Genomic DNA, 25,822 nt, shown 5'->3' with positions numbered 1-25,822 from the left:
ATCTCAGACCTCAACAGGTTTTAGATCTAAGATACATTTATTCCATTGCACACATCTATGGCCCAAGATATTGATAAACAGTCTAGGGAGCAGCAGTCAAATGCCTGTTTTCTCCTGGTTCTGTAGTTGATCACAGTGTGCCCTGTAATAGTTTTTAGTTTGAACTAAGGAGTAATTGTTTTGCTTGTTTAGTTCCTTAAAATGAGTATTTGTGCAGTATATAGTATGGGTGTATTTAAAGTTTTTTAAAGATGAAAATTTTTCCAATATTTAAAAAAATTATGCCAAGCCACACCAGAGCTGCTTATTCTATAGATGGACCTAATATTACCTCCTTAGGTTAGAGATCAAGGTAAAAAAGTTTAAGAACTTAATGGAGAAACTAAAGTAACTTCAGAACTAGACATATATACTATTCATACTTAAGTCGTATAAGTTTGAGATTTTTGTGGAAAATTTTAATGCATTTTTCTAATTGTTAATCTATTGATCAAAGCCAGTAAATAAAACTTTTCTGAAGATTAAGAGTTAGAAAGTAGAGAGGAAAGGCCAATATACTGAGGTTGTTAGCTCGACTAATTCCCTTCCTACCTAAAAGTGGGATTTGTAAGTGATTTGGAGAAGTCTCAGAGGGTCTTAATGACTGCATGTGTGTGGCAGTGAGCCTTGAGGAATGAGGGCCAATGAGTCACGTGGTCATCTCTATCTCTTGGATCTTTAAGTAAATTCCTTCAGATCCTCCCCTCCCTGAACAATCCACCTGTCATGGTCTAAGATTATAATAAGCCTAGAACAACTACTGGAGTGTGACTGCCCTCAGATTATCCGCCTTCAGTGCTGGGTTTTGGAGAATGAGGAGAACCATGAAATCTAGAAGTCTGAAGATGCCCACTTACCAGTTTCAGGTCACTGAAAATTTAGTGTGTTACATAGTCACTGCCTTGGGTGGAGTTCCAGTTCTTTGTTTAACATTCTCTGGCTTCTTGTTCTCTCTTTGCAGGACACAGCAAGACCTTCACCACTTCTCTTGAGAATGTTGGCTCACACGTGACAAAGGGCATTACTTTTCTCAACCTTGGTGAGTGATGGAGAGATCACACCCCCTGCTCTGAACACTTCTTCCTGGGCATGATATACCTCAGCCTTCTATACTATCCCATTTCTCATGCCTCTTTGAGACTTGGATTGTGATGACAGTCAATGACCCACTTGAAGTCTGACAAGAGAAGATTTTCTCTGGAACACACCCCTCCCTCTCAACTCCTTAGCCTTTGGCTTGAAAGGGTTGGGGGATGTATCTTCCCTTTTTAGAGAACCTAGGCTGTGAGCTTTCTTATGTTTTTTGGTAGCAGCCTAAAAAGCCATTTGTTAGCATAAAAATGATGACTTGTATGAGATGTTCCCGAATAGCCCATGAGAAATAATGCATCATATTATCCCTTGATTGTAGAGAGGACAGGGGCCCCTGGGAAATTGTCTATTTCCTGTTGCTAATCTTGAAAAGCTTCCAAGTCCCATTAATGATTTATGGATCAGCTTGAGTTGTTTTCACTACTAGTAAATATGGTGAAGGGAACCTGAGTATAATGAAGCAAATAAAGAAAGGGTTTGTTGTACCTCCCGCCTGAAAGCTGCTTTTCCATGCCAGTTGGGATGTGGGGCACAAAGTTTAGCACAAGACTAAGTAATGCTTTACTTGCTTGCATATGGAACATGGCATATGGAACATTTCCTTTAAAAAAGGAGCTTCAGGTTTAGAGCATGTAATTCTTTGATATCTTTTTCCATCCCTATTCCACAGTCCGTCTACTGTCATGATGCATGTTTGGGAGAGTGCAATGTGAGGAAACTGAGCAAAGTGATTTTTATTTTGAATGCTACTATTGATGAGGTTGGATACTTACGCTGAGTGGGCCAGTATGGGCAAATTTTAAACATGATCTCTGAATTTGTGGGAAATTGCCTTAGGGAAACCTGGTTCTACTGCTTCCTGTGATGAGAGAGATAAATATTATAGAAGGTTTCCTGGGTCTGGGACTTGATTCTTATCAGCAATGCTTTATCAGCATCCCATCTCAAGAGTGATGTGGGAAACTTTCCACTAAGAAAACAGCACTTTGGGAGGGCAAAGGTATCCTTCCTTTTTTCACCCCTGGGAATGACTTGCAAAGGGCAGGCAAGATTTAATCTGTGGTCTTCAGCATGTGGAGAGGCCAGAAATACAAGCTTGTAAAAATAGGCTATTTTTCACATGTTGTCTTTCCTTCTTAAGCACGTTTTATAGGCACAAAATCATAGCCCAGTTTAAAACTGCTCTACAGGTAATTTTTATGACAACAATATTGTTTTTTTGAGTAATATATTTTTAGCTACTAACTACATGCAATTTCCCTGGACTGTCACCCTATTAAAATGGGCTAATATTGATGAAAATATTAAAGAATAACTTTTTGAAATTTTCCATGAACCCCAAACACTTCTATATAAGAAAGATATATTTATAAGTAAGGAGCTACTATTTATTTAATGAGTACTATATGTTAAGTATTTTAGTTGTTATCTTGTTCCCTACAACAATTCTGATTGGTGATATTATCCCCATTTTAAAGATAACGAAACTGAGGCTCAGAAGGAGTGAGCTCTGTGCTCAGGCTTACTTCAGTGTCTTTTATCAGGGACCCTAGATTATTCTTAGTTTTTTTTTTTTTGAGATGGAGTCTTGTTCTGTCGCCCAGGGTGGGGTGCAGTGGCGCGATTTCGGCTCACTGCAACCTCTGCCTCCCGGGTTCAAGCAATTCTCTGCCTCAGCTTCCCAAGTAGCTGGGATTACAGGTGTGCGCCACCATGCCTGGCTAATTACTTTGTATTTTTAGTAGAGACAGGGTTTCACCATCTTGGCCAGGCTGCTCTTGAACTCCTGACCTCGTGATCCACCAGCCTCGGCCTCCCAAAGTGCTGGGATTACAGGTGTGAGCCAGTGCGCCTGGCCTATTAATAGTTTCTTTAAACATTTTGTTATTTTGTTTTCTTAGCATTTTATTTCAACTAAAACTTTATCAAGTATTTTGTTTAGAGGTGTTGTTTTAGTATTTTTCTCTAATGCAATCCAGAATAAACTGAGAGAAAATGAAGTGAAATGATCCCATCAGTCACCCACATGGTATGCAACATAACTGCCCAAACTAGAAAAGATAATTAGTGTTGTCAGTGTTACAATCCTAGAGTACTTAATTTAAACATATTTATTCATAGAATTTTATTTTTATCTTATAGCATTTTTGATATATTTTTTAAAATGTAAAACTTTAGTCTAAATGTTTTCAAACATTAAAGTTTTAACTAAATATAGGTGATTAAATTATTTTCTTGAAATTATAAGAATTAAAGTGTCCATTTTACATGTGGCGTATGAGTGTACATATAGCTTCTGCTTATGTGTGGTACCTTTTCTTCTCCATATAAGATCTTTATTAGAAAAGTCAGCAAATAAAATATAATAAATTGATACAGAGTTCTTTCATCAAATCTTCCTAGCAAACTTTTTGTTTGTTTGTTTGAGACAGGATCTTGCTGTGTTTCCCAGGCTGGAGTACAGTGGTATGATCTTGGCTCACTTCAACCTCTGGCTTCTGGGCTCAAACTATCCTCCCACCTCAGCCTCCTGAGTAGCTGGGATTACAGGCACATGCCGCCATGCCCAGCTAATTTTTTGTATTTTTCCTAGAGATGGGGTTTTGCCATGCTATCCAGGCTGGTCTTGAACTCCTGACCTCAAGTAGTCCACCTGCCTCAGCCTCCCAAAGTGCTGGGATTACAGGCATGAGCCACCGTGCCCAGCCAATAAAAATAATACCCTACCTTATTTTGTTTTTAACTGACAAATAGTAATTGTATATATTTATGGAGTACAATGTGGTGTTTTGATACCTGTATACATTGTGGAATGATCAAATCAGGCTAGTTAGCATATCCTGTATTCGTTTATTGTTGCTGTAACAAATTTTTTATTTTTTATTTTTTATTTTATTTATTTATTTTTTTGAGATGGAGTCTCGCTCTGTCGCCCAGGCTGGAGTGCAGTGGCTGGATCTCCGCTCACTGCAAGCTCCACCTCCTGGGTTCGCGCAATTCTCCTGCCTCAGCCTCCTGAGCAGCTGGGACTACAGGCGCCCGCCACCTCGCCCGGCTTATTTTTTTTGTATTTTTAGTAGAGACGGGGTTTCACCGTGTTAGCCAGGATGGTCTCAATCTCCTGACCTTGTGATTCGCCCGTCTCGGCCTCCCAAAGTGCTGGGATTACAGGCTTGAGAGTTTCAGACACCACAGATGTTCTCTTAAAGTTCTGTAAAGTTGGAAGTTCAAAATGAGTCTTGAAGGGGCTAAACTAAAGTGTGGGCAGGACTGGTGCCTTCTGGAGGCTCCAGGGAAGAATTTGTTCCTTGCGTCCTCCCTCCAGCCTCTAGTGCAAGCTTGTCCAACCCTTGGTCCATGGGCTGCACATAACCCAGTATGGCTTGAATGTGGCCCAACACAGATCTGTAAACTTTCTTAAAACATTTTTTTTTTGAGATTTTAATTTTCAAATTTTTTTAGCTTATCAGTTGTCATTAGTGTATTTTATGTGTGACCCAAGGCAGTTCTTCTCCCCAGTGTGGCCCAGGGAAGTCAAAAGATTGGACACCCCTGACTAGAGGCTAGTATTTCTTGGCTTGTGGCCACTTCATTCCAACCACTTTCCTCATCGTATGGTTGTCTTCTCTTCTCTAGTCAAATCTCCATCTCATAAGGATTTTTGTGCCTACCTGTGTCTACCTGGATATTCCAGGATAGTCTCCCCATCTCGAGATCCTAGTCACATCTGCAAAGTCTCTTTTACCCTATTCATAGGTTCTGGGGATTAGCACGTGCATATCTTCAGGAGCCATCATTCAGCCTACCACAGATACTACTGACCCTTTTGGTGAGACAATAATTCCCTGCTCATTGAGGGACTGAACATCCATCACTGGAGCCCACTCACCAAATGCCAAATAGGAATCTCCCTCTCCCTGCCTCAGTGATGTGGCAACCCAAATCAGGGTCATATGTTTTCAAATGCCACCTCCCCACGGATATAGTGCCATCCTAATTAACTAGTTAAGTGGTACAGCTGGCAGGTAACTAGGTCATTTGATGCCGATACCTTTTCATTATGTCCCACTATATTCTTGTTTGTGTTTTTGCTAGTAAAGTGTTGCCATAATAAGATGATTGCCACCATTCGTGCTAGGTGCTTTAGCATCATTTAATCCACGTTGACTGAAAGGACACTTCTAAGTCAACTGGTTTGAGTTCTATATCCTCTTTCCTTTCCACAGAACGCCTTCTATGCAAATGATTAGCATGTGTTCCTTCACTTCTCAGGAAAAGGAGTCTAGCTGGCTCACTTATAATCTAAATGTTCCATCTATATAAAATTACTACTGTGTGAATTTCTGTTTTTTAAGATCCTAGAAAAAGTATTGGCAAGGGCTACTTCCACCCTTCCATTCTCCAGAAACCTATTTTTTTATACCTTGTCTCCATCTGAGTACAAATGTTCTTGGTACAAAAATATCTAGTGCAGGGACCGAAGGTGTGAATTCTAGTCAGCTTGATATGCAAGGCAATAAATTAGTACTTCACAAAGTGTCAGTGTGTCTGCAGAGATTGTTCTGATGAATATTGATTTAAAGGTTTTCTAAACAAAATGCTCCTGCTGCTGCTGATGATGATAATGATGATCAGTGGACGAACATGGGCAACAAAATTTTAGAGCTTCCCCAAACTGGCAGAAATTATGAAGAAAATTCCCAATATAAGCTATTTCCAGCCTACCAGATTAAGGAATAATTCATGTTGCTTGATATTTTTTATTCTAATTTGCTCTGAGATCATTTAGATTCACATAAAGCCACAAATCACTTAGAAACAAAACTGCAGGTATAAATTAAGATAACCATGCCTAAATATCTGAAGAAAATTAGCCGAAGATAGAAATAAATGAGGTTTACCTAGTAAGAGAAATGTGGCTGGTCGTGGTAGCTCATGCCTGTAATCCCAGCACTCTGGGAGGCTGAAGCAGGAGGGTTGCTTGAGCCCAGGATCAAGACCAGCCTGGGCAATATGGTGAGACTCCATCTCTATAAAAATAGAAAATATTAGTGGGGTGTTGGGGGCACAGGCCTGTAGTCCCAGCTACTTGGGAGGCTGAGGTGGGGAGGATCACTTGAGCCCAGGAGTTTGAGGCTGCAGTGGGCCGACATCATGCCACCGCAACTCCAGCCTGGGTGACAGAGTGAGACTCTGTCTCAAAAAAAATAAAAAGGCCGGGCGCGGTGGCTCAAGCCTGTAATCGCAGCACTTTGGGAGGCTGAGACGGGCGGATCACGAGGTCAGGAGATCAAGACCATCCTGGCTAACACGGTGAAACCCCGTCTCTAAAAAAAAAAATACAAAAATAGTCCCAGCTACTCGGGAGGCTGAGGCAGGAGAATGGCATAAACCCAGGAGGCGGAACTTGCAATGAGCCGAGATCCAGTCACTGCACTCCAGCCTGGGCGACACAGCGAGACTCTGCCTCAAAAAAAAAAAAAAAAAAAAAAAAAAAGGACTGTCATTAGATAGCTTATTAAATTGGTAAAACTTTTGCCTTTTGAAATATTCAGAGAAAGGCAGGGATAATGTGACGTTCTGTACCTGTGCAGCTCTTACCACATGTAGATGATGTAAATCTTTCTCTTCTGTAGACTATTATGTGGCTGTTTACTTACCTGGTCATTTCTTCCACCTACTTAATGTTCAACATCCAGACCTGATCTGCCACAGTCTTTTTCTGACAGGTACGGTTATAGTTTTTCTCTTGTAGAGGTGGCCTATTTGAGTTTGTTTTGACTTTAATAATCTATGTTTGGGTGAAAGGAGGTTCTTTTGTTTGCTGATCTACTTTTTTTTTTTTTTTTTTGGCCAGGAAATAATGAAATGATTGATATGCTACCTCATTGCCCTTTACAGTCATTGTCAGGGTCCCTGGTACTGGATTGTTGTTCTGGAAAGCTCTATAGAGCACTGCTCAGCCAATCATCTTTATTACAGCTTCTGCAGAACACCCGCTTAGACTGTGAGAAGATGGCCGCGTTGCACTGTGCGCTCTACTGCGGTCAAGGCACGCGGTTCCTGGAACGCCAGGTGAGAAGATAGCTCATGTTTTAAAATGTACAGATAGACGACACTGAACCTATTTATTTTGTGGTTGAAAATGGTCACCGGGCACAGTGGCTCATGCCTGTAATCCCAGCACTTTGGGAGGCTGAGGCGGGCGGATCACCTGAGGTCAGGAGTTCGAGACCAGCCTCAACATGGAGAAACCCTGTCTCTACTAAAAATACAAAATTAGCTGGGCGTAGTGGTGCATGCCTGTAATCCCAGCTACTTGGGAGGCTGAGGCAGGAGAATTGCTTGAACCTGGGAGGTGGAGGTTGCAGTGAGCCGAGATCGCGCCATTGCACTCCAGCCTGGGCAACAAGAACGAAACTCTGTCTCAAAAAAAAAAAAGAAAGAAAATGGTCAGGAGTTATTTTTATTTAGTTACAATTAATTGAGGTGTATGGCCTTTCTGCTGACATCATCGTCTTTTGTGTTGCTTTTTTATGGATCCCCACCAGGTCTCAGACTCAGGGTGTTTCTGTTCTTTTGGGTACTCCCTTTTCCATATTGGGAATAAATGTTTAGCTGTGTCAGTAACATTCCAATGAAGAGCTCCATAAATAATGCGCTTCTTAAATATCTACTTTTTTTCCTGGTCTGTATTTGATCTATAATTATCAAAAGGACTAAAATCTGTGGCAGATATTTATTACATTTATAATAAAAATAGCTTACATTTGTATTTCACATTAGAGTTTATTAAGTTTATCCACACACTTTCTGTGTTATTTTACAGCTATCCTGTGAAGTCAGAGAAATCTCCTTATCAGATGTAGTTAAGATCAATGAGTGGCTGGTTAACTACAAAAAAAAAAAAAAAGAGAGACATTAGACATTTTATTTTAACCTAAAACATTAAAATGTACATTATTCACCTATGCTTTGACTCAAGCCTTTCTTCGTGCATCTGCTAATTGAAGTGCAACATCATTTTTCTTGCATAAAAGCACTAGTAATGAGTTACCTCTAACTTCTTGTTACTTTTTAAAAATTTTTATGTCTAAGGATATAGTAATTTAAAGACCCTTACAAAGCAATCTGTGTATACCAGGCATTTTTTTACCCAATCTTTTTAGTTGTTTCCCCTGAACCTAGTTTTCTAGTGTTTTAGAGACATGCCTTCGACTCTTTCCAAAACATTCAACTTTTACTGACCCAATGACACTCTCTGCATCCACATTTTACTTGTCTGTAGTAATATTGTATTACCTAATTTTGAAAATAAGTACAATAGCATAAACAGGTTTTGAATAAAACAGCTTACTGGTAGGAGCAGAAGTGCAAGTGTGCACCATAGCTAGGTGTGTCTTATATCATCTGTCAGTGCTGAGATGGCAAACATTCCTCCAGCAGGTGAGGATGATTATGGAGATGAGAGAGTTGATGGTAGAGCAAGAATGATCCCTCCTCGGAAGACAGTACAGTGATGCTCACAAAGGTTAACTGGTATGTCCGTATTCACACTGAGGACCCAGCTGGAATTCACACCCAGCTCTGCTGCCTCCAAGCCTAGTGGTTTTGTTTTGCCTTTTTTCCTGGATCCCACAGCTCTTTCCACTGGTGCTTTGCTGTAACATGACCTATTCTTGCGCAAACGTTAGGTTGAAGAACGTTTATTTGGTTCCCAGCCAAGGAGATTTATTTAAAAGATGTATGAAAAGGATCTCACTTATAATATGCTGTTTTACCTACCCAGAATTGCATTATGTATCTTGAAGATAGTGTAGAAGTGAGTATATTCTTAGGCAATTCTAAAATAGGTATAGAATGCAAAAGCTTCATGTATATTTGTACTTCTTTGGTAGTGGAGGCAGAGAGCAGATTTAAATACCAACAGAGTTTTGTCTGACTTTTTAAAGATTATTCAATGGATTTCTGAGAATGTCTCTGCCTGCCATTCATTTGACCTCATTCAGGAATTTATAATTGGTAAGTGTTGCTGATATTGCACCTTAAGTTGAATACTTGACCTTTTTGCTTGAGGGAAAGCAGTAAGTTGATAATGAATGCCTCAACCTGTCCAAATGCTGCTTAGGAGCACATTAAAAAAAAGAAAAAAACTCTATCGGAGTCAGCAGCTAATTAAATTTCATTCTCTTGTGGTTTTCTAAGAAGCTATGGCTGTACAGAGATTGATGAGATACAAGATAGGATCTTGATTCTATAACCTTATTAGTGATTTTTTTTTTCCAGTAAGATGTAACTTTCTTAGCCCAGTTTTTTGTTGGCTGGTTTCGTATGAAGTGACATAATGTCATTTGGGTAGATATAGTACTAAGTTATTGTTCTCATTGTAAAAAGCAGAACCTGAAAATTTTAGTCAGTAGATAAAATCATAATGGTTACCGTTTTGAGGATGAGGGATAAGACAATGAAAACTTTGTTGGTTTGCTTGTTTTGGTTGAATTACAATGCTGTCATCATCTTATTAAACCACATCTTTTTTCCCCCATTTAAAAAAAATCTACTCAGCTTCTTCATATTGGAGTGTATATTCAGAGACAAGTAACATGGACAAACTATTGCCACATTCCTCAGTGCTCACTTGGAATACAGTAAGTTAACACTGTGTATGCTGTGTGCAAATAAAATCAATTCCCAGTTGTGGGTCAGTTGTTGGACACCCCTCTTATAGTCATCAGGGTCGTGATTTCACTACTGTTTTGACTGATAAAGAACCGAGTTGTTTTTTTTTTTTCCTTTTTTTGGCAGAAAAGTAATAGCGAATCCCTGCTATTGGCCAAAAGTATTTGTATAAAAACAGTAAAACCGAAGGAGCAGGTAAACAGGGTATTTATTATTCTTCCTGTTACCAGGCAGAACTAAACCTCTATCATGGTATTTTTATTTTCTAAGTGACTAGAGTGGATTACGATATGTACTAGGTTTATGTAAGTGAGGAATGGGTGCATTGCTGCTATTATACTTGGTAGATAAGGACCTTCATGACCTCTTTTTCCCGCCCCATTAAAAAATCTGTAATAACTCTAGAGCTTCAGGATCAGTAAAAGTCAGCAATCTTAGGCACACTCACCCCAACTGACTTTTTCTCCCTGTCGGTTCAGACTCCCTCCTTTTAAATTAGGACGTGTTGAGCTAAAACACTGCTCATTTTCTCTTGAATATGGTACAGTAGACAGAGCTTTGCTGGCCCAGCAAGTGAAAACCATGCATAGGCTGTGCCTGAAAAAGTTCTGCCTCTTGTTTCTTATTTAGATATTAGAACTACATGCTTGCTTTTGAGGCAGAAGTTTATATCAAAAAGGTATTTAGAAAAATAAGTCGAATTTAACACAGTCATAGGAAAAGATGTACTAGGATAAATGGTGACACTTTATGTTTAGACCCTGTCTAAGTATAGTCCTTAAAAAAGATGTATCAAGTGTGTTTGATTACTTTCCAAAGTTTTGGTATGCACAGTGGCAGTACTTTCCTAAAGGCCTTTTCTTTGTCTTTTACTGTCATAGTTACTAGATTTTTATGCCTCACCTTAGAATTTAAGGGAAAGGCCTGAGCTTGTTCCCGCTCTAGGTGCCCACTTTTTTCTTTCAGAACACATGTGAATAGACATGCAGACCCTGTGGTCATACGACAGGAAGTCTGCAGGTTATACCACCCTGGAGTCAGGAAATGCACATCTCCGCTCCCTCCCTTACCAACCCCCCACTGTTATGTCCTGTGTTCAAAGTGTCCAGGAGGCAGTTGGGACCACTGGTTCCCAGGGTTGTGTTAAAAGACTGAGCCACATGTTAACTGGATGTGGTGTGAGAATATCACCTTGAGGGTAACGCTTCCCTTTTGCACTTCTCAAGATTGTGCAGGGTGGAGCAGCTATTGTGGACACGCACAGGGTGACATCAGTAAGTCCCACAAGAAGAGCGATATAAAGAAACCTGTGGTTATAACCTCCCTGTACTGAACTAATCTTGGAGTTTGCCATGTTGCTTTAAACTTCTTGTGATTGGACTAGGTTACCTTAAAGATCTCTTCTAATCTTGAAAAATCTATGAGTCTATGCTTATCATTAGCTATGATGTAAATCATTTATTTTTCTCTAATCTGCAAATGTTCTTAATGCTACAACCTTAATAAAAAGCTGCCACAGGAGAAAACATGGACTTCACACTTTTGTAGGAGACAACTGACTTGGATTTTTTAAGATAATAGAAAATATGATGCCCTTACAAATAGATAATCCTGAATTATGTTTTGCAAACAACTATACCTCTTTTAAAATGCCATTTATAACCTAAAACCGTAATGAAATTTTAATGTTTTTTTTTTGAGGTATCCTCTGTAGTGATAAATGAAGCTCACAATAGATTCTTATCACAGCTTTCAACTGTCACAATGAAGAACTTAGTTGTTTGCATGTTCTGAAAATGTATTTCTCTGTCACTGTGATACCCTTTTTTTACAGGAATATTCTGTATCAGTAAAATCTCAGTCATTTAAATTCTAGACAAATATCAATTTTTATTTCTACATTACATCTCGTAAAATATTTTCTTATATACTTACCTACTTTTTTTAAGGAAATGGAAGCTGATTTGACCAGATGAGAGGCTACTTACATAATTAACATACAGATACACTTTTCAAAGTAATAGCGAATAAAGGGCAATCTTGAAAGTTTATCATTTCATTAAATTTCTGTTTTAACGCTCACTAGTTAGCAGAATGCTATCATTTGCCCTTCTTGAAATGAATTGTTCACTTTTCAGATTTGCCATGATGATAGCGCTGCACAAACTTTTTTTTTTCTTTAGAGATGGAGTCTTGCTCTGTCATCCAGGCTGGAGTGCAATGGCACAATCTCAGCTCATTGCAACCTCCACCTCCCAGGCTCAAATGATTCTCCTGCCTCAGCCTCCTGAGTTGCTGGAAATACAGGCACCCGCCACCATGCCTGGCTAATTTTTTTGTTTTTTAGTAGAGACGGGGTTTCACCATGTTGGCCAGGCTGGTCTCCAACTCCTGATCTAAAGTGATCTGCCAGCCTTGGCCTCCCAAAGTTCTGGGATTACAGGTGCGAGCCACTGCACCTGGCTGCTGCAGAAACATTTTTATGGGGATCTCTTACCTCTGAAATTACAGAGGACAATGAGGTACAGAACAATTATCCAGCCAAGTCATGCAAGAATTCCGTTAGTCTTGGTTCCTTCTAGTGAGGTAGGGGCCAACTATAATACATTTAAGTGAAAGAAGAGAGGAAGGAGTATTGATAATGAAACATTTCCTCTTTATCATTACATTTGGTGCAAACATAATTTGCCTCATTTGTTCTTTAATAGAAATGTATAAAAATACCCTATTTGCTCTCTATTTCTTTGTAATTGCCTTTTCCTTTCGTTTAGAGACCCTGTCAACTATTATAATTGTGACTTTAAAGAATACGTTCCTTCTGGAGGCAAGAGATAGGCTAGGCTATATTCACTGTTATTTGTGTGCTCCAAGGTTTATTTAAAGTAGAGGTTAGAAACTGGAAGCTGCCCTTAGCTTCTTTCTGTGCAGAAAACACTCCCTGAAAGCTTGAGCTAGTGGTAGCTCATACACTGAGCAGCGGTGTGTGTGTTTTTTTCCCCACTATAGGAAATTCCTGGAATAACTCTTGTGACAGAAGACATTGCATTGCCTTTTATGAAGGTAGGTCCCTTAGAGCAAGAAACGAAAGTACAGACACATGATTAAAGCTCTGCTGCCTGAGTATTATGGTGGTTCCAAAAGGGATTGCAAATTGGCTGGGGCGGGGAGGGCAAGGCACTAGGGTGGGTTTTCTGGAGAATCCTTGCTACATGGGTGAGTGATCACTGAGTATGATAGTATGGCAATTCTCAGGAGTGCTCTTTGAAGAAGGAAGTTTCCTGAAAATAGAAGAGAATTACGGTGCTCAACTTAAACCTTCCAAAACTAGCACTTGTCACTGTGCCTCAGGCCAGGCTGTACTAGGGGAGGTCTGGTAGATGATCTTTAGAGAGGCTGGTAGCTGCTTTTACTTTATTTGCACAACTATTACTCCCTCAAAATGAGCGCACGCATGCGCGCGTGCACATACACACACACACACACACACACAGAATTTCCAGTCTTAAAACCATTAAGTAATGTGGGCTAGGATTATCTAATTTCCTTCTGGTTCTAAAAACAGCTTTTTTGTTTCTCAAGAGTGATCTGTATTGGCCCACTACGTGGTCTCCATCAACCTCTGAACATTAAGCTGTAGCTGTTAGTGTCTTTCTGCAACCTGGTGGCTTCAGAATAGTTTCGGAGTACCATAGGAGAATGGGGTGGAGTGAGTAGAAAATAATATGTATGTCGTTAAAACTAGGGGGAGTATTTTAGTGCAGTTTCCTTGAAGCTCCTTTGTTGTTTTTGGCATTTGGCATTGCCTCCTGTTAATCATAGCTTGATGTAGACTGGGAAATCTCAACTTCTGGCAGCAGGGAGCTCCGGGTGCTGATGCCTTTTATTTCCATTTGATTCTTTTGTATCTGTGAAGGGCAAGCTAGGCCTGGGCAGCTGGGGGAAGGCTGTGGCATTTGAGGTCACAGTGATTCACTGCGGGCGAGAGAGCGCAGATCGGGGCCCAGGTTAGTGGTTCTAGGTTTTGGTCTTAAGAAGAATCCCTTAAAAATAGACTGATGATCTGTGTTTCCAGGCAAAAGCATGGGACTGCTGTGAAGTCCTACTAACACGTGACGATGAAGAGAAAAGAAAGGTTTTGTTAATAGTTTAAAAGGTGTTTTAAAAGATTCCACCCTTTCATTTTATTTATTGTTTATTGTTTCTGCCTTTTCCACTAGTCTTACCAAATCCATAATGTGTTTTTATTTTATTTTTAGAGATGGGGTCTCCTTTTGTTGCCCAGGCTGGAGTGCAGTGGCATGATCATAGCTCACTAAAATCTCTAATTCCTGGGCTCAAGCAATCCTCCCATCTCAGCCTCCTGAGTAGTTGGACTATAGTCATGAGCCACCACACCCATCCAGTTTCTTATTTTTTCTTATTTTTTTTTGTAGAGATGGGATCTTGCTATGTTGCCAGGCTGATCTCAATCTACTGGCCTCAAGTCATCCTCCTGCCTTAGCCTCTCAGAGTGCTAGGATTATAGGTGTGAACCACCATGCCAGACCATAATTTTTTTAATGGACAACAAACCAGTGAAGAAAAATTTTGAAAGAAATATCATCCACAATTCTATAGTTCCTAATGTACCAACTGTCTCTTCTCCCCCATTTCCTCTTGGCTTTTGTTATAGGTATGCATATTTTACCCAGTAGTAATTGTGATCTAGAGATATTAGATAAATTTTAGAAATTATGTTATTGTAAACATTTTTTCATGTTGCTATGTAAACTTATTATAATTTCTAATGACTGTATAGGATTCCACTGGATGGCAGTGTCTTTTTATTTTTATTATTTTAAATTAATAAGTGTGTGAGGAAAAACTCTGTCCAAACTGTGTTTTCCCTCTCTCGCACTGCAACAATAATCAACACAGAAAAACACTTCTGTTACCAAATGTGTGGGAATTCTTTCCTCACGCACCAAGCAGCAGCCAGCAGCTGGGTGTCCTCTAATTCAGTTCTGACGCTACCTACCCAGAGACAGTGTCAGATCCCACAGGTTGGGGGGCATAGTCCCCAAGACTACCTTCCATACCCTCAGATACCAGGTGCAAGTCCAGGCCTCTGGAACTTCTGACCAACTGTCCAAGTTGGGGTTCCCACGAAACCTCTTTAGGTTTGGTTAATTAGCTGGGGTGGCTCACAGAACTCAGGGAAACATGTTTAGTGGCCTATTATAAAGGATATTGCAAAGGATACAGATGAAGAGATGCATAGAGTAAGGTCTGGAGGAAGGGGCGTGGAGCTTCCAGGCCCTCGTTGGACTCACCACCCTCTAGGAACCTCCACCTGTTCAGCTATGGGGAAACTTCCCCAACCCAGTCTTCTGGGATTTTTATGGAAGCATTCCTTTCCTCCAGGGTATGAGGTGGGGCCCTCTTAGGGGAGGGTCTTAAGATCCACAATCAGAAAGGTAGGGGGGTGGGGTGGGGGTGGTGGTGGGGAGTGGTGGTTGGGGGAGAGTCCTGCCTTAGGGCAGGTGAAAGGAAAGCAGGAGAGAGAGAGTGTCCTGAAACTAGTCCTGGTCCCGAAGCCTAAAACACCCAATATTATAACAGTAGGCTGTAACAAAGGCTATGGGCATTATGAACCAGGGGTGGGTGGATGAAAATTAATACATACAAAACACCACAATAAGTATGTCATATTTTATTTTGAGGTAGGGTCTCACTCTGTTACCCAGGCTAGAGTGCAGTGACATAGTCATAGCTCACTGCAACCTTGAACTCCTGGGCTCAAGCAGTCCTCCTCCTTCAGCCTCCTGAGTAGCTAGAACTACATGTGCATGTCATCATGTCTGGTTAATTAAAACATTTTTTTTTTTTTTTTTTTTGTAGAGACAGGGAATTACTATGTTGCCCAAGCTAGTTTCGAACTCCTAGGCTAAAGCCATCCTCCCAACTCGGCCTCCCAAAGTGTTGGTATTACAGGTATGAGCCACCATGCCCTGCTGGGTTGCAGTGCCTTAACTCAATTGTTCTTCTGTTTTGTTCTACTCAGCCTCCTGCGTAGCTGAGATTACAGGCGTGCACCACCATGCCCAGATAATTTTTGTATTTTTAGTAGAGGTGGGGTTTCACCATGTTGGTCAGGCTGGTCTTGAACTCCTGACCTCAGGTGATCTGCCCACCTTGGCCTCCCAAAGTGAATATTTTTATACATATAGTTTTTCTTTTGATCTATTCCCCTAAGGTTAAGAGCCCAGAAGTAATATTGGGTGAAAGGCTATGACGATTTTTATAGCATTTGATTCTTATGATAAATTGATATTCAATGAAAGGGATGTCACACGCGTCCATGTGAAGAGACCACCAAACGGGCTTTGTGTGAACAATAAAGCTTTTTAATAACCTGGGTGCAGGTGGGCTGAGTCTGAAAAGAGAGTCAGCGAAGGGAGATAGGGGTGGGGCCATTTTATAGGATTTGGGTGGGTAGTGGAAAATTACAGTCAAAGGGGGTTGTTCTCTTTCGGGCAGGGGTCAAAAGGTGCTCAGCCGGGGAGCTACTGAGCCAGAAGAAGGAATTTCACAAGGTTAATCACTCAGTTAAGGTGGGGAAGAAACATATCACAATGGTGGAATGTCATCAGTTAAGGCAGGAACCAGCCATTTTCACTTCTTTTGTGATTCTTCACTTGCTTCAGGCCATCTGGATGTGTACGTACAGGTCACAGGGGATATGATGGCTTAGCTTGGGTTCAGAGGCCTGATATTCAGAGGCCTGAGCAGGATTAGGGGAGGCATGGGAATCTAGAGTGGGAGAGATTAAGCTGAAGGAAGATTTTGTGGTAAGGGGTGATATTGTGGGGTTGTTAGAAGGAGCATTTGTTGTATAGAATGATTGGTGATGGCCTGGATATGGTTTTGGATGAATTGAGAAACTAAACACAAGGTCCGAATAAGAGAATGAGAAAAACAGATACTAAAGGACTAAATTGGGAGGACATCCAATTAGAGAGGACCCAAGGGGGTTCAGTGTAATTACTTGCTTGGTTGGCAAGTTTAGGCTCTATCCTTGAGTTTTTTTATGTTGTCATATACCAGGCCAGATTGATTTAGGTAAAAACAACACTTTTCATTTAAAAATATAGAGTCTTTTTTTTTTTTTTTTTTTTTTTGCAGTGAGTAAGTTGAGGCCTCAGAGATTTTGGAGGAAAGAGAAATGCAAAGCCAGCAATTATTTGTTAAAGATGGATTAGAAATGGCTAGGAGAGAGTGAGTAAGATTGGTAGTGTGGTGGACATAGCTGGGGGGAGGAAGAGGGTGGCATAAGAACAGGAACAAGAATAAGAATGAATATAAAGGTAAAGAATAGGACTTCATCAGAGTGAAAGTATTGGAGTGTACCCTGTCAGCAAAGATCATCTATCCACTCTAAAATGGAGTTAAGAGTGGTGGTTTGGGGATAGCATGAGGAGATATTAGCTGTGATGACTTGGAGAAATAGTGTAAACCGGCAGTGTAAACAAGAGCAGGACATTTATGAGTAGTAGAGAATAGTGAATAGGAGTATGACTAGACAGAACATAGTAGGGATGACAAGTTTTTGGGGTGCAGTTCAAGTTGGGCTGGTGTCTGGAATGAGACTGGGCCCTAATAAAACAGAGCATCCATACAGGAGCTCAAATGGGCTGTACCCCGTAGCATCCCGAGGACAGGCCTGAATTCTGAGAAGGGCAAGTGGTAAAAGTATTGTTCAGTCCTTTTTAAGTTGGTGGCTGAACTTGGTAAGGTGTGTTTTTTTAAGACCATTGGTCCATTTTACCTTTCCTGAAGATTGAGAATGATAGGGGTCTGAAGGTTCCACTGAATACCAAGAGCCTGAGAAACTGCTTGGGTGATTTGACTAGTAAAGGCCTGTCCATTATTGGACTGTATAGAGGTGGGAAGGCCAAACTGAGGAATTATGTCTGACAGAAGGGAAGAAATGACTGTGGTGGCCTTCTTAGACCCTGTGGGAAAGGCCTCTACCCATCCAGTGAATGTGTCTACCCAGACCAAGAGGTATTTAAGTTTCCTGACTTGGGGCATGTGAGTAAAATTGATTTTCCAGTCCTGGGCAGGGGCAAATCCCTGAGCTTGAATGTATAGGGAAGGGAGGGGGCCTGAACAATCCCTGAGGAGTAGTAGAATAGCAGATGGAACACTGAGAAGTGATTTCCTTGAGAATAGATTTCCATGATGGAAAGGAAATGAGAGGTTCTAAGAGATGGGCTAGTGGCTTGTAACCTACATGGAAGAGGTTATGAAATGACGACAGAATAGAATGGGCCTGTGAGGCTGGAAGGAGATATTTTCCTTGGTCTAAGAACCATTTGCCTTGTGTGGGAAGAGATTGATAGGTGGAAGTTTCAGTGGGGAAGTAGGTGGAAGTGACCGATGAGAAGGAGGAAAACTGGCAGTGAGGGACAGAAGTTGGAACACTAGCTGCTGCTTTAGCTACCTTATCAGCATAAGCGTTGCCTTGAGTGATGGGATCTGACACATTTTGATGGCCTTTGCAGGGAATGACTCCAGCTTCCTTTGGAAGTAAAGTGACCTTGAGAAGAGTTTTTATTAAAGAGGCATTAATGATGGAGGACCCTTGCATAGTGAGGAAATCTCTTTTTGCCCATATAACAGCATGGTGGTGCAGGATATGGAAGGCATATTTAGAGTCGTATAAATATTGACATGTAATCCTTTTGCAAGAGTGAGGGCTGGAGTTAAGGCAATGAGTTTGGCTTGCTGAGAGGTAGTGGAAGGGGGCAGAAAGTATATGCATCAGGTGTGAGGAAGAAAATAGATTTTGGAAGTTATGAGAATTGTAGAGAGTGAGTTGAGCACATAGTTTGTGATTTTGAGGGCCTCTAAAAGTATTAAAGCAGCGGCAGCTGCCGCATGCAGACATGAAGGCTAGGCTAAAATAGTAAGATCAAGTCGTTTGGACAGAAAAGCTACAGGGTGCTGTCCTGGCTCTTGTGTAAGAACTCCTACCACACAGCCCTGCACTTCAGCTGTGTGTAATGAAAAGGGAGTGATGAGTTAGGGAGAGCTAGTGTGGGAGCTGTTTTTTAAGGAATGGAAAGGGAAGTGGGGAAAGGATTTAGGATCTATGGGGTCAACTAGGTTTATTTAGAATAGAATAATGGGTTGTGGAGAGAGGTATTGAGGATAGGAGAGTATATGGGTTTGGCACCATGGGGTGGATAGGCAAAACAATTTGGTTGATAGGCGCAGATCCTGAACTAACCTATAAGGCTTGTCTGTTTTTGGGACAGGCAAAATGGGGGAATTGTAAGGAGAGTTTATAGGCTTTAAAAGGCCATGCTGTAACAAGTGAGTGATAACAGGCTTTAATCCTTTTAAAGTGTGCCGAGGAATGGGATATTGGCATTGAGCAGGGTAAGGGTAATTAGGTTTTAATAGGATGGTAAGGGGTGCGTGATCTGTCACCAAGGAGGGAGTAGAGGTGTCCTATACTTGTGGATTGAGGTGGGGAGATATAAGGAGAGAATGTGAAGGAGGCTTTGAACTGGGGAAAAGGCGGCAATGAGGTGTGACTGTAGCCTAGGAATAGTCAGGGAAGCAGATAATTTAGTTAAAATGTCTTGACCTAATCAGGGAACTGGGCAGGTGGGGATAACTAAAAAGGAGTGCATACAAGAATATTGTCCAAGTTGGCACCAGAGTCGGGGAGTTTTAAGGGGTTTTGAAGCCTGGCCGTCAATACCCACAACAGTTATGGAGGCAAGGGAAATATGCCCTTGGAAAGAAGGTAATGTGGAGTGGGTAGCCTCTGTATTGATTAAGAAGGGGACAGGCTTACCTTCCACTGTAAGAGTTACTGAAAGCATCTGTGATGGTCCAGGAAGCTTCTGAGGCGATCGGGCAGCATCAGTCTTCAGCTGCTAAGCTGAGAAGATCTGGGAAGGAGTCAGCCTTGGGTCAGAGTTCCAGGGGCTCCAGGAGTGGCTGCCAGGTGAGTTGGACAGTCTGATTTCCAGTGGGGTCCCGCACAGCTGGGACACAGCTTAGGAGGAATCCTGGGCTGTGGGCATTCCTTGGCCCAGTGGCCAGATTTCCGGCACTGAAGTAAGATCCTGGGGGAGGAGGTCCTGAAGTAATGCTTGACCGCTGCGGCTTAGGCATTTTGAAGTTCTTGTGTGCTGGAGATGTGGCTGGGGTTTCTCTCACAGTGGAGGCAAGGAATTGCAACTCAGAAATATGTTGCTACTTGGCTGCCTCTACTCTATTATTGTACACTTTGAAGGTGAGGTTAATTAAGCCCTGTTGTGGGGTTTGAGGGCTGGAATCTGATTTTTGGAGCTCTATGTAATGTCAGGAGCGGATTGGGTAATAAAATGCATATTGAAAATAAGATAGCCTTCTGGCCCTTCTGGGTCTAGGGCGGTAAAGCGTCTAAGGGTTGTTGCCAAATGGACCATGAACTGGGCTGGGTTTTTATATTTGATGAAAAAGAGCCTAAATGCTAACTGATTTGGGAGAGGTTGGATAAATAAAAAGGAGCATTAACCTTGACTGTGCCTTTAGCTCCAGCCACCTCTTTAAGAGGAAATTGTTGGGCAGGTAGGGGAGGGCTAGTCGCGGAAGGAAACTGTAAGCCAGACCAGGTGTGAGGAGGGGAGGTGATAAAAGGATTATAGGGTGGGGGAGTGGAGGCTGAAGAATTGGGACCTGGCTTGGCCTCACGAGGAGCAGCCTGGGGAGGAGGGGAGAGGTCAGATGGGTCTGCAGAAAAGGAGGATTCAGAGGACTCAGAGCTTGGGGTGGAGACTGAAGGAACAGACAGGAGAGAAAGAAGACAGATTTGGAATGAGTCGCATGGGAGCAGAGACTAGGGAGGGACCAATGTGTAAAAGAATGCCTGGACGTCAGGTACCTCAGACCCATTTGCCCATTTTTCGACAAAAATCATCCAGGTCTTGTAAAATGGAGAAATCAAAAGTGCTGTTTTCTGGCTATTTAGAACCATTATTGAGTTTGTACTGGGGCCAAGCAGTGTTGCAGAAGAAAATAAGGTGCTTAGGTTTTAGGTCAGGTGAGAGTTGAAGAGGTTTTAAGTCTTTGAGAACACAGGCTGAGGGAGAAGAAGAGGGAATGGAGGGTGAAAGGTTGCTATAGTGAAGGAGGCAAGCCCAGATAAAAGAGAGGGTAGAGACACAGAGAGAAGTGGGGTGTAGTGAGCAGCCCTGGGCTGCAATGTGGGTGAGCAGCCAAAGCAAGTGTCCCTGTAATTGACTTGCCACCAAGGGAATGTGGGTGAATGACCCCAGGACCACAGGCACATGCCACCAAGCCTGGGTGAATGTGGGCAGGTGTCCCCATGGTGATCAGACACCAATGGAGTGTGAGTGAATAATCAGGCAGGCCTCCCTGCAGTGATTAAAACACCAAGGGAAGACTGTCTTCCAGAGTCTGTGACTGACACCGGAGTTTTGGGTCCACAGATAATATGTGTCTCCTTTGTCTCTACTTCAGAGGAAAAAGAACTGGAATTGGAAGGACAGGGAGATTGAAGGGTAGCAAGAGAGGCTGGAGAAGAGAGTGAAAAGACCGCCCACCCGATTTGAAAGTGGTGAGATGTTCCTTGGGCTGGTCGGTCTGAGGACCTGAGGTCATAGGTGGATCTCCTCACGGAAGTGAGGGCGAGGACAGGGGACCGGTCTCCCGAAGGAGTCCTCCTGTTCCAGGTCTTTGGTACCAAATGTCACTTGCGTCTGTGTGAAGAGACCACCAAACAGGCTTTGTGTGAGCAATAAAGCTTTTTAATCACCTGGGTGAAGGCGGGCTGAGTCCGAAGAGAGTCTGCGAGGGGAGATACGGGTGGGGCCATTTTATAGGATTTGGGTGGGTAGTGGAAAATTACAGTCAAAGGGGGTTCTCTTTCAGGTAGGGGCAGGGGTCACAAGGTGGTTAGTGGGGGAGCTTCTGAGCCAGGAGAAGGAATTTCACAAGGTTAATCGCTCAGTTAAGGTGGGGTAGGAACAAATCACAATGGTAGAATGTCATCAGTTCAGGCAGGAACTGGCCATTTTCACTTCTTTTGTGATTCTTCACTTCCTTTAGGCCATCTGGATGTATACTGTAGGTCACAGGGGATATGATGGCTTAGCTTGGGCTCAGAGGCCTGACAAGGGCTAATTTACATTTACAAGGGATTTATGAGTTTACCAGTTTTACTACAACCTTATCAACATTGTGTATTTTCATTTAAAAAGTTAAGTATAAAAGTGGTGGAAAGGTCCTATTAAGTTTTACCTATTAGGTTTTCTAAGAATATGGTTTAACTTTGCTTAGAAACAAAGTTACTTCTTTTTTGCACTGGCTTGTTTGTTTTCCATGTGTGGGTGTGTGTAAAATGGGGTATTTTGTGTCCTCCATGTGTTTCTGTCCTCCTTTTACATTCCCTCTTTCTCCTCACGTTTTTCTCCTCTACCCAGAGCTGTCATATTTGGCTCTGCAGACAGTTGTTTCCCATTCACCATTTCCACACATGCTTGGGAGCTCTTTTGGCTCCACCTGTACTCATGTGCTAGTAGTTATTAATACCAAGGACAAGTATGAGGCACTGTAGATCTCTCTCTGACCCTCTGCACATAGCCACGATCCATCAAGGAAGGCAGAGGTATATTACTGAGAGTAGCCTTGGACTTAGGAGAAGATAGTACTGGGTTTGGTTTGACCAACTCCACCCACCCCAAATGCTCAGCATGGGAGACTCTAATCAGGAGATTCCCATTCCCAAGACACCTGGTCCTGCTGTTTCTCATTTGTTTCCTCATGTCTGCTTGCATAATACCACTCACTCACTCCAAGCTGCTACCTTCACCTTTAACCTACTTCTTCTATCCCAAGTCCCAACTTAATTATAGAGGGATGAAGCTGGTTGCATGAGCATGTCCCACCCTCAGCTCCTCTCTCCCTAGTGCCAGTTATGTGACTGTTCTTGCCATACTTACCCAATAGGAGGTAGCTCTGGACACTCATGACCTGAATCACAAATTACCTAAGAGTGTGTGCTTGCTTCCACATTCTTTCTTTGAGCCCAAGGGACCCATCCTATTTACTCTGACCACACTTACTTCTTTTTGCCTTAGTAGATGAGTGCCCTGATAAGGAGTCAAGGGAGGAAAGGGGTAGGGGTGTATGTGTGGGAACTAGATAGGTACGTTCCTCCTGTTCTCTCTGCATTCTGAAGCACTTCCTTTTAGTATAAAGTGGAACACTGTACAAATGTTTAATAAATTGTGATATTGCTATGGTCTGAATGTTTACATCTCTTCAGAATTCATATATGGAAGTCCTGACCCGCAAGGTGATGGTTTTAGGTGGTGGTGTCTTTGGGAGGTCATTAGTTCATGAGGGCAGAGCCCTGGCGATTGCAATTAGTACCCTCATAGAAGAGACCCTACAGAGCCAACTTGCCCTCCCGCCACATGAGGTTACAGTGAACACATGGAGGTCTAGGAGGTGGGCCCTTATCAGACACCACTTCTGACCACAACCTGATTTTGGGCACTCCAGTCTGAAGAACTGTGAGAAATAAATTTGCTGATAAGCCATCTGGTTTATAGTATTTTGGTGTAGCTGCTGTAACAGACTAAGACCTATATGAACATCTTGGGCAGGATAAACCAGTTAAATCAGAAAATCTTCCTTAGAGAGACAAAGGACTTCCTCATCTTAAAAATAGTTCTCAAAGTCATTTTAAAAACACTAAACAGGAAATATATTGAAACAAGGTGCTTGCCTTAAAAGGAATGTCATTAACAGTGTCCTTCCTAAGAATGATTTTATCCCTTTGTAAACTATGGATTGCTCTAGGGAAACGGCAACTTTCATAAAAGGCTAAAAATTGCCCTTGATTTTATTTTTATTTTTTAAAAATTTTGATTGATTGATTGATTGATTGATTGAGATAGGGTCTCCCTCTGTCACCCAGGCTGGAGTGTAGTGGTGCCATAGTGGCTCACTGCAGCCTTGACTTCCTGGGCGTAAGCAGTCCTCCCACATCAGACTCCCAAGTAGTTGGGACCACAGGCACACGCCACCAAGCCTGGCTAATTTTTTTTTTTTTTTCCTGTGGAGACAGGGTGTTAGTATGTTGCTGGGGCTGATCTCAAATTCCTGGCCTCCAGGGATCATCCCACCTCAGCCTCACAAAGTGCTGGGATTACACACATGAGCCACCACACTTGGCCTGCCCTTCATTTTATGAGAAGAAAAACCATTAAAACTATTCAACCACAGGAAGCATGTATGGGTTTTTAAAACTGGAAAATAAATATAAGTATAAAGATGAGCATGATACAAATGGAGAAATGGGATATTTTTACCACAGTCTTTAAGTTGGACATCTGTATTTAGTCACTTGTTAGAGATTGTTGATTACCTGACTCGGAGACTGGGAAGGACAAAAACTTACTGCTCCTTTCTACTTATGGCCACTCAGATGTGAGGGTGTTACTGCCAATGTCTATCAGTCGTCTGATGTCCCTGAGCAACTGGGAGAAGAGTAGTTTATACCTGGGCTGCTCTCCATTCAGAGACTTATCTGCTTTTTCACTGGTGTTAAACTGTTTTAGGCTGAGTGCGCTGGCTCACACCTGTAATCCCAGCACTTTGGGAGGCCGAGGTGGGTGGATCACTTGAGGCCAGGAGTTCGAGACCAGCCTGGCCAACATGGTGAAACCCTGTCTCTATAGAAAATACAAAAATTAGCAGAGTGTGGTGGTGCATGCCTGTAACCCCCAGTACTTGGGAGGCTGAGGCAAGAGAATTCCTTGAACCTGGGAGGTGGAGGTTGCAGTGAGCCAAGATCACGCCACTGCACTCCAGCCTGGGTGACAGCGCAAGACTCCACCTCACAAACAAAACACGAAGTTTTAATTGGGCAGAGCATGAGTGTAATTAATTGCTTAGTGAAGCACAAAAGACACAAAAGCACAAAAGACTTGACCCCCACAATACAGACAACCATGATCACTTAAATAAAAAGATTTTTAGTGGTCTGAAGTATTGGTATAATTACAATGTAATAGTTTACAGTTTTTAAAAATTGTTGCTTTGACAAAGATGTAGCATCAATAGCCGTGTTAGCTGGTTATGTGGGAAATACTGATTTCCCAAAGTTCAGTTTGCACATATTTTCTGGAACAGTTAATTACAGTGAGGCCGGTGGATACCATAAACCTTAATTTTATGATGCAACAAAAAAATACTAATTAGAGGTAGATTAGCATAGATTAAAAAAATAAGATGATACTGGCTGGGCATGGTGGCTCATGCCTATAATCCCATCATTTTGGGAGGATCACCTGAGGTCAGCAGTTCGAGACCGGCTTGGCCAACACGGTGAAACCCCTGTCTCTACTAAAAATGCAAAAATTAGCATGGTGGTGGGCGCCTGTAGTCCCAGCTACCCGGGAGGCTGAGGCAGGAGAATTGCTTGAACCTGGGAGGTGGAGGTTGCAGTGAGCCAAGATTGCGCCATTGCACTCCAGCCTGGGCGACAGAGGGAGACTGCGTCTCAAAAAAACAAAAACAAAAAGAAGAGCTTGAGGCTAGTGATTTCATTCCTGTTGTTTCTGTACCAATGGGGGTGTCTTCAGGCTACTTCCTAGATGATGAAATTGAGGAACAGACCCAGGATGGAGGATTCTTGTTTTTGTTCCTCTTCTACCAGCTACTACACTGTGCTGGTCTTATTCATAGTTTTGGTTGGGGACAAGTGTTTTTAATTCTCAAGACTGAGAGGAGGGAAAGAGCTTAGCATTGACTTTCTCAGGGCATAAACTGATTGTGAGATGGAATAGTTTAGAGCCATATTTAGTGATTTCATTTTTAGAAAAAAATTCAACCCATTGAAAATAATAGAAACTACCCAGATGGGCAAGTAAGTGGAAATTTTTGCGAGATAAGGAGCGAGTCCATTTATATTCAGGAGACCTTGAAATTGCAGCATGCA

General features: G+C 42.0%; 1 protein-coding gene and 1 long non-coding RNA gene across 10 annotated transcripts in view; one reads left to right on the top strand and one right to left on the bottom strand.

Annotated features, from left to right (window-relative positions):
• GSAP (gamma-secretase activating protein) overlaps positions 1 to 25,822 on the top strand; it is a 108,991-nt gene that overhangs the window by 55,706 nt on the left and 27,463 nt on the right. For 6 of the 9 annotated variants that reach the window (XR_004183443.1, XR_004183444.1, XM_021935315.2 and 3 more), the window contains 7 exons: positions 1,001 to 1,078; positions 6,768 to 6,860; positions 6,989 to 7,206; positions 9,084 to 9,153; positions 9,697 to 9,779; positions 12,817 to 12,870; positions 19,703 to 19,813. Coding sequence is in view for 7 of the 9 variants with exons in the window: in XM_021935315.2 (XP_021791007.2) it covers positions 1,001 to 1,078; positions 6,768 to 6,860; positions 6,989 to 7,206; positions 9,084 to 9,153; positions 9,697 to 9,779; positions 12,817 to 12,870; positions 19,703 to 19,813 (707 nt within the window). In the remaining 2 variants the exon portion in view is untranslated. The remainder of the gene's footprint in view (positions 1 to 1,000; positions 1,079 to 6,767; positions 6,861 to 6,988; positions 7,207 to 9,083; positions 9,154 to 9,696; positions 9,780 to 12,816; positions 12,871 to 19,702; positions 19,814 to 25,822) is intronic. The other 3 variants (XM_021935317.2, XM_021935314.2, XM_031665952.1) reach the window with 2 other exon arrangements.
• The window catches only part of LOC108585115, a 46,852-nt gene continuing 28,930 nt past the window's right edge, over positions 7,901 to 25,822 (bottom strand). Inside the window, exon 2 of the long non-coding RNA XR_001901086.3 lies at positions 7,901 to 8,025. This is a non-coding gene — a long non-coding RNA (uncharacterized LOC108585115). The remainder of the gene's footprint in view (positions 8,026 to 25,822) is intronic.

The sequence above is a fragment of the Papio anubis genome, chromosome 4, assembly GCF_008728515.1.
Source record: "Papio anubis isolate 15944 chromosome 4, Panubis1.0, whole genome shotgun sequence".
NCBI lineage: Eukaryota > Metazoa > Chordata > Mammalia > Primates > Cercopithecidae > Papio > Papio anubis.
The sequence above is the reverse complement of the archived record's forward strand: the minus strand, read 5'-3'. Positions and strand labels throughout refer to the sequence as shown.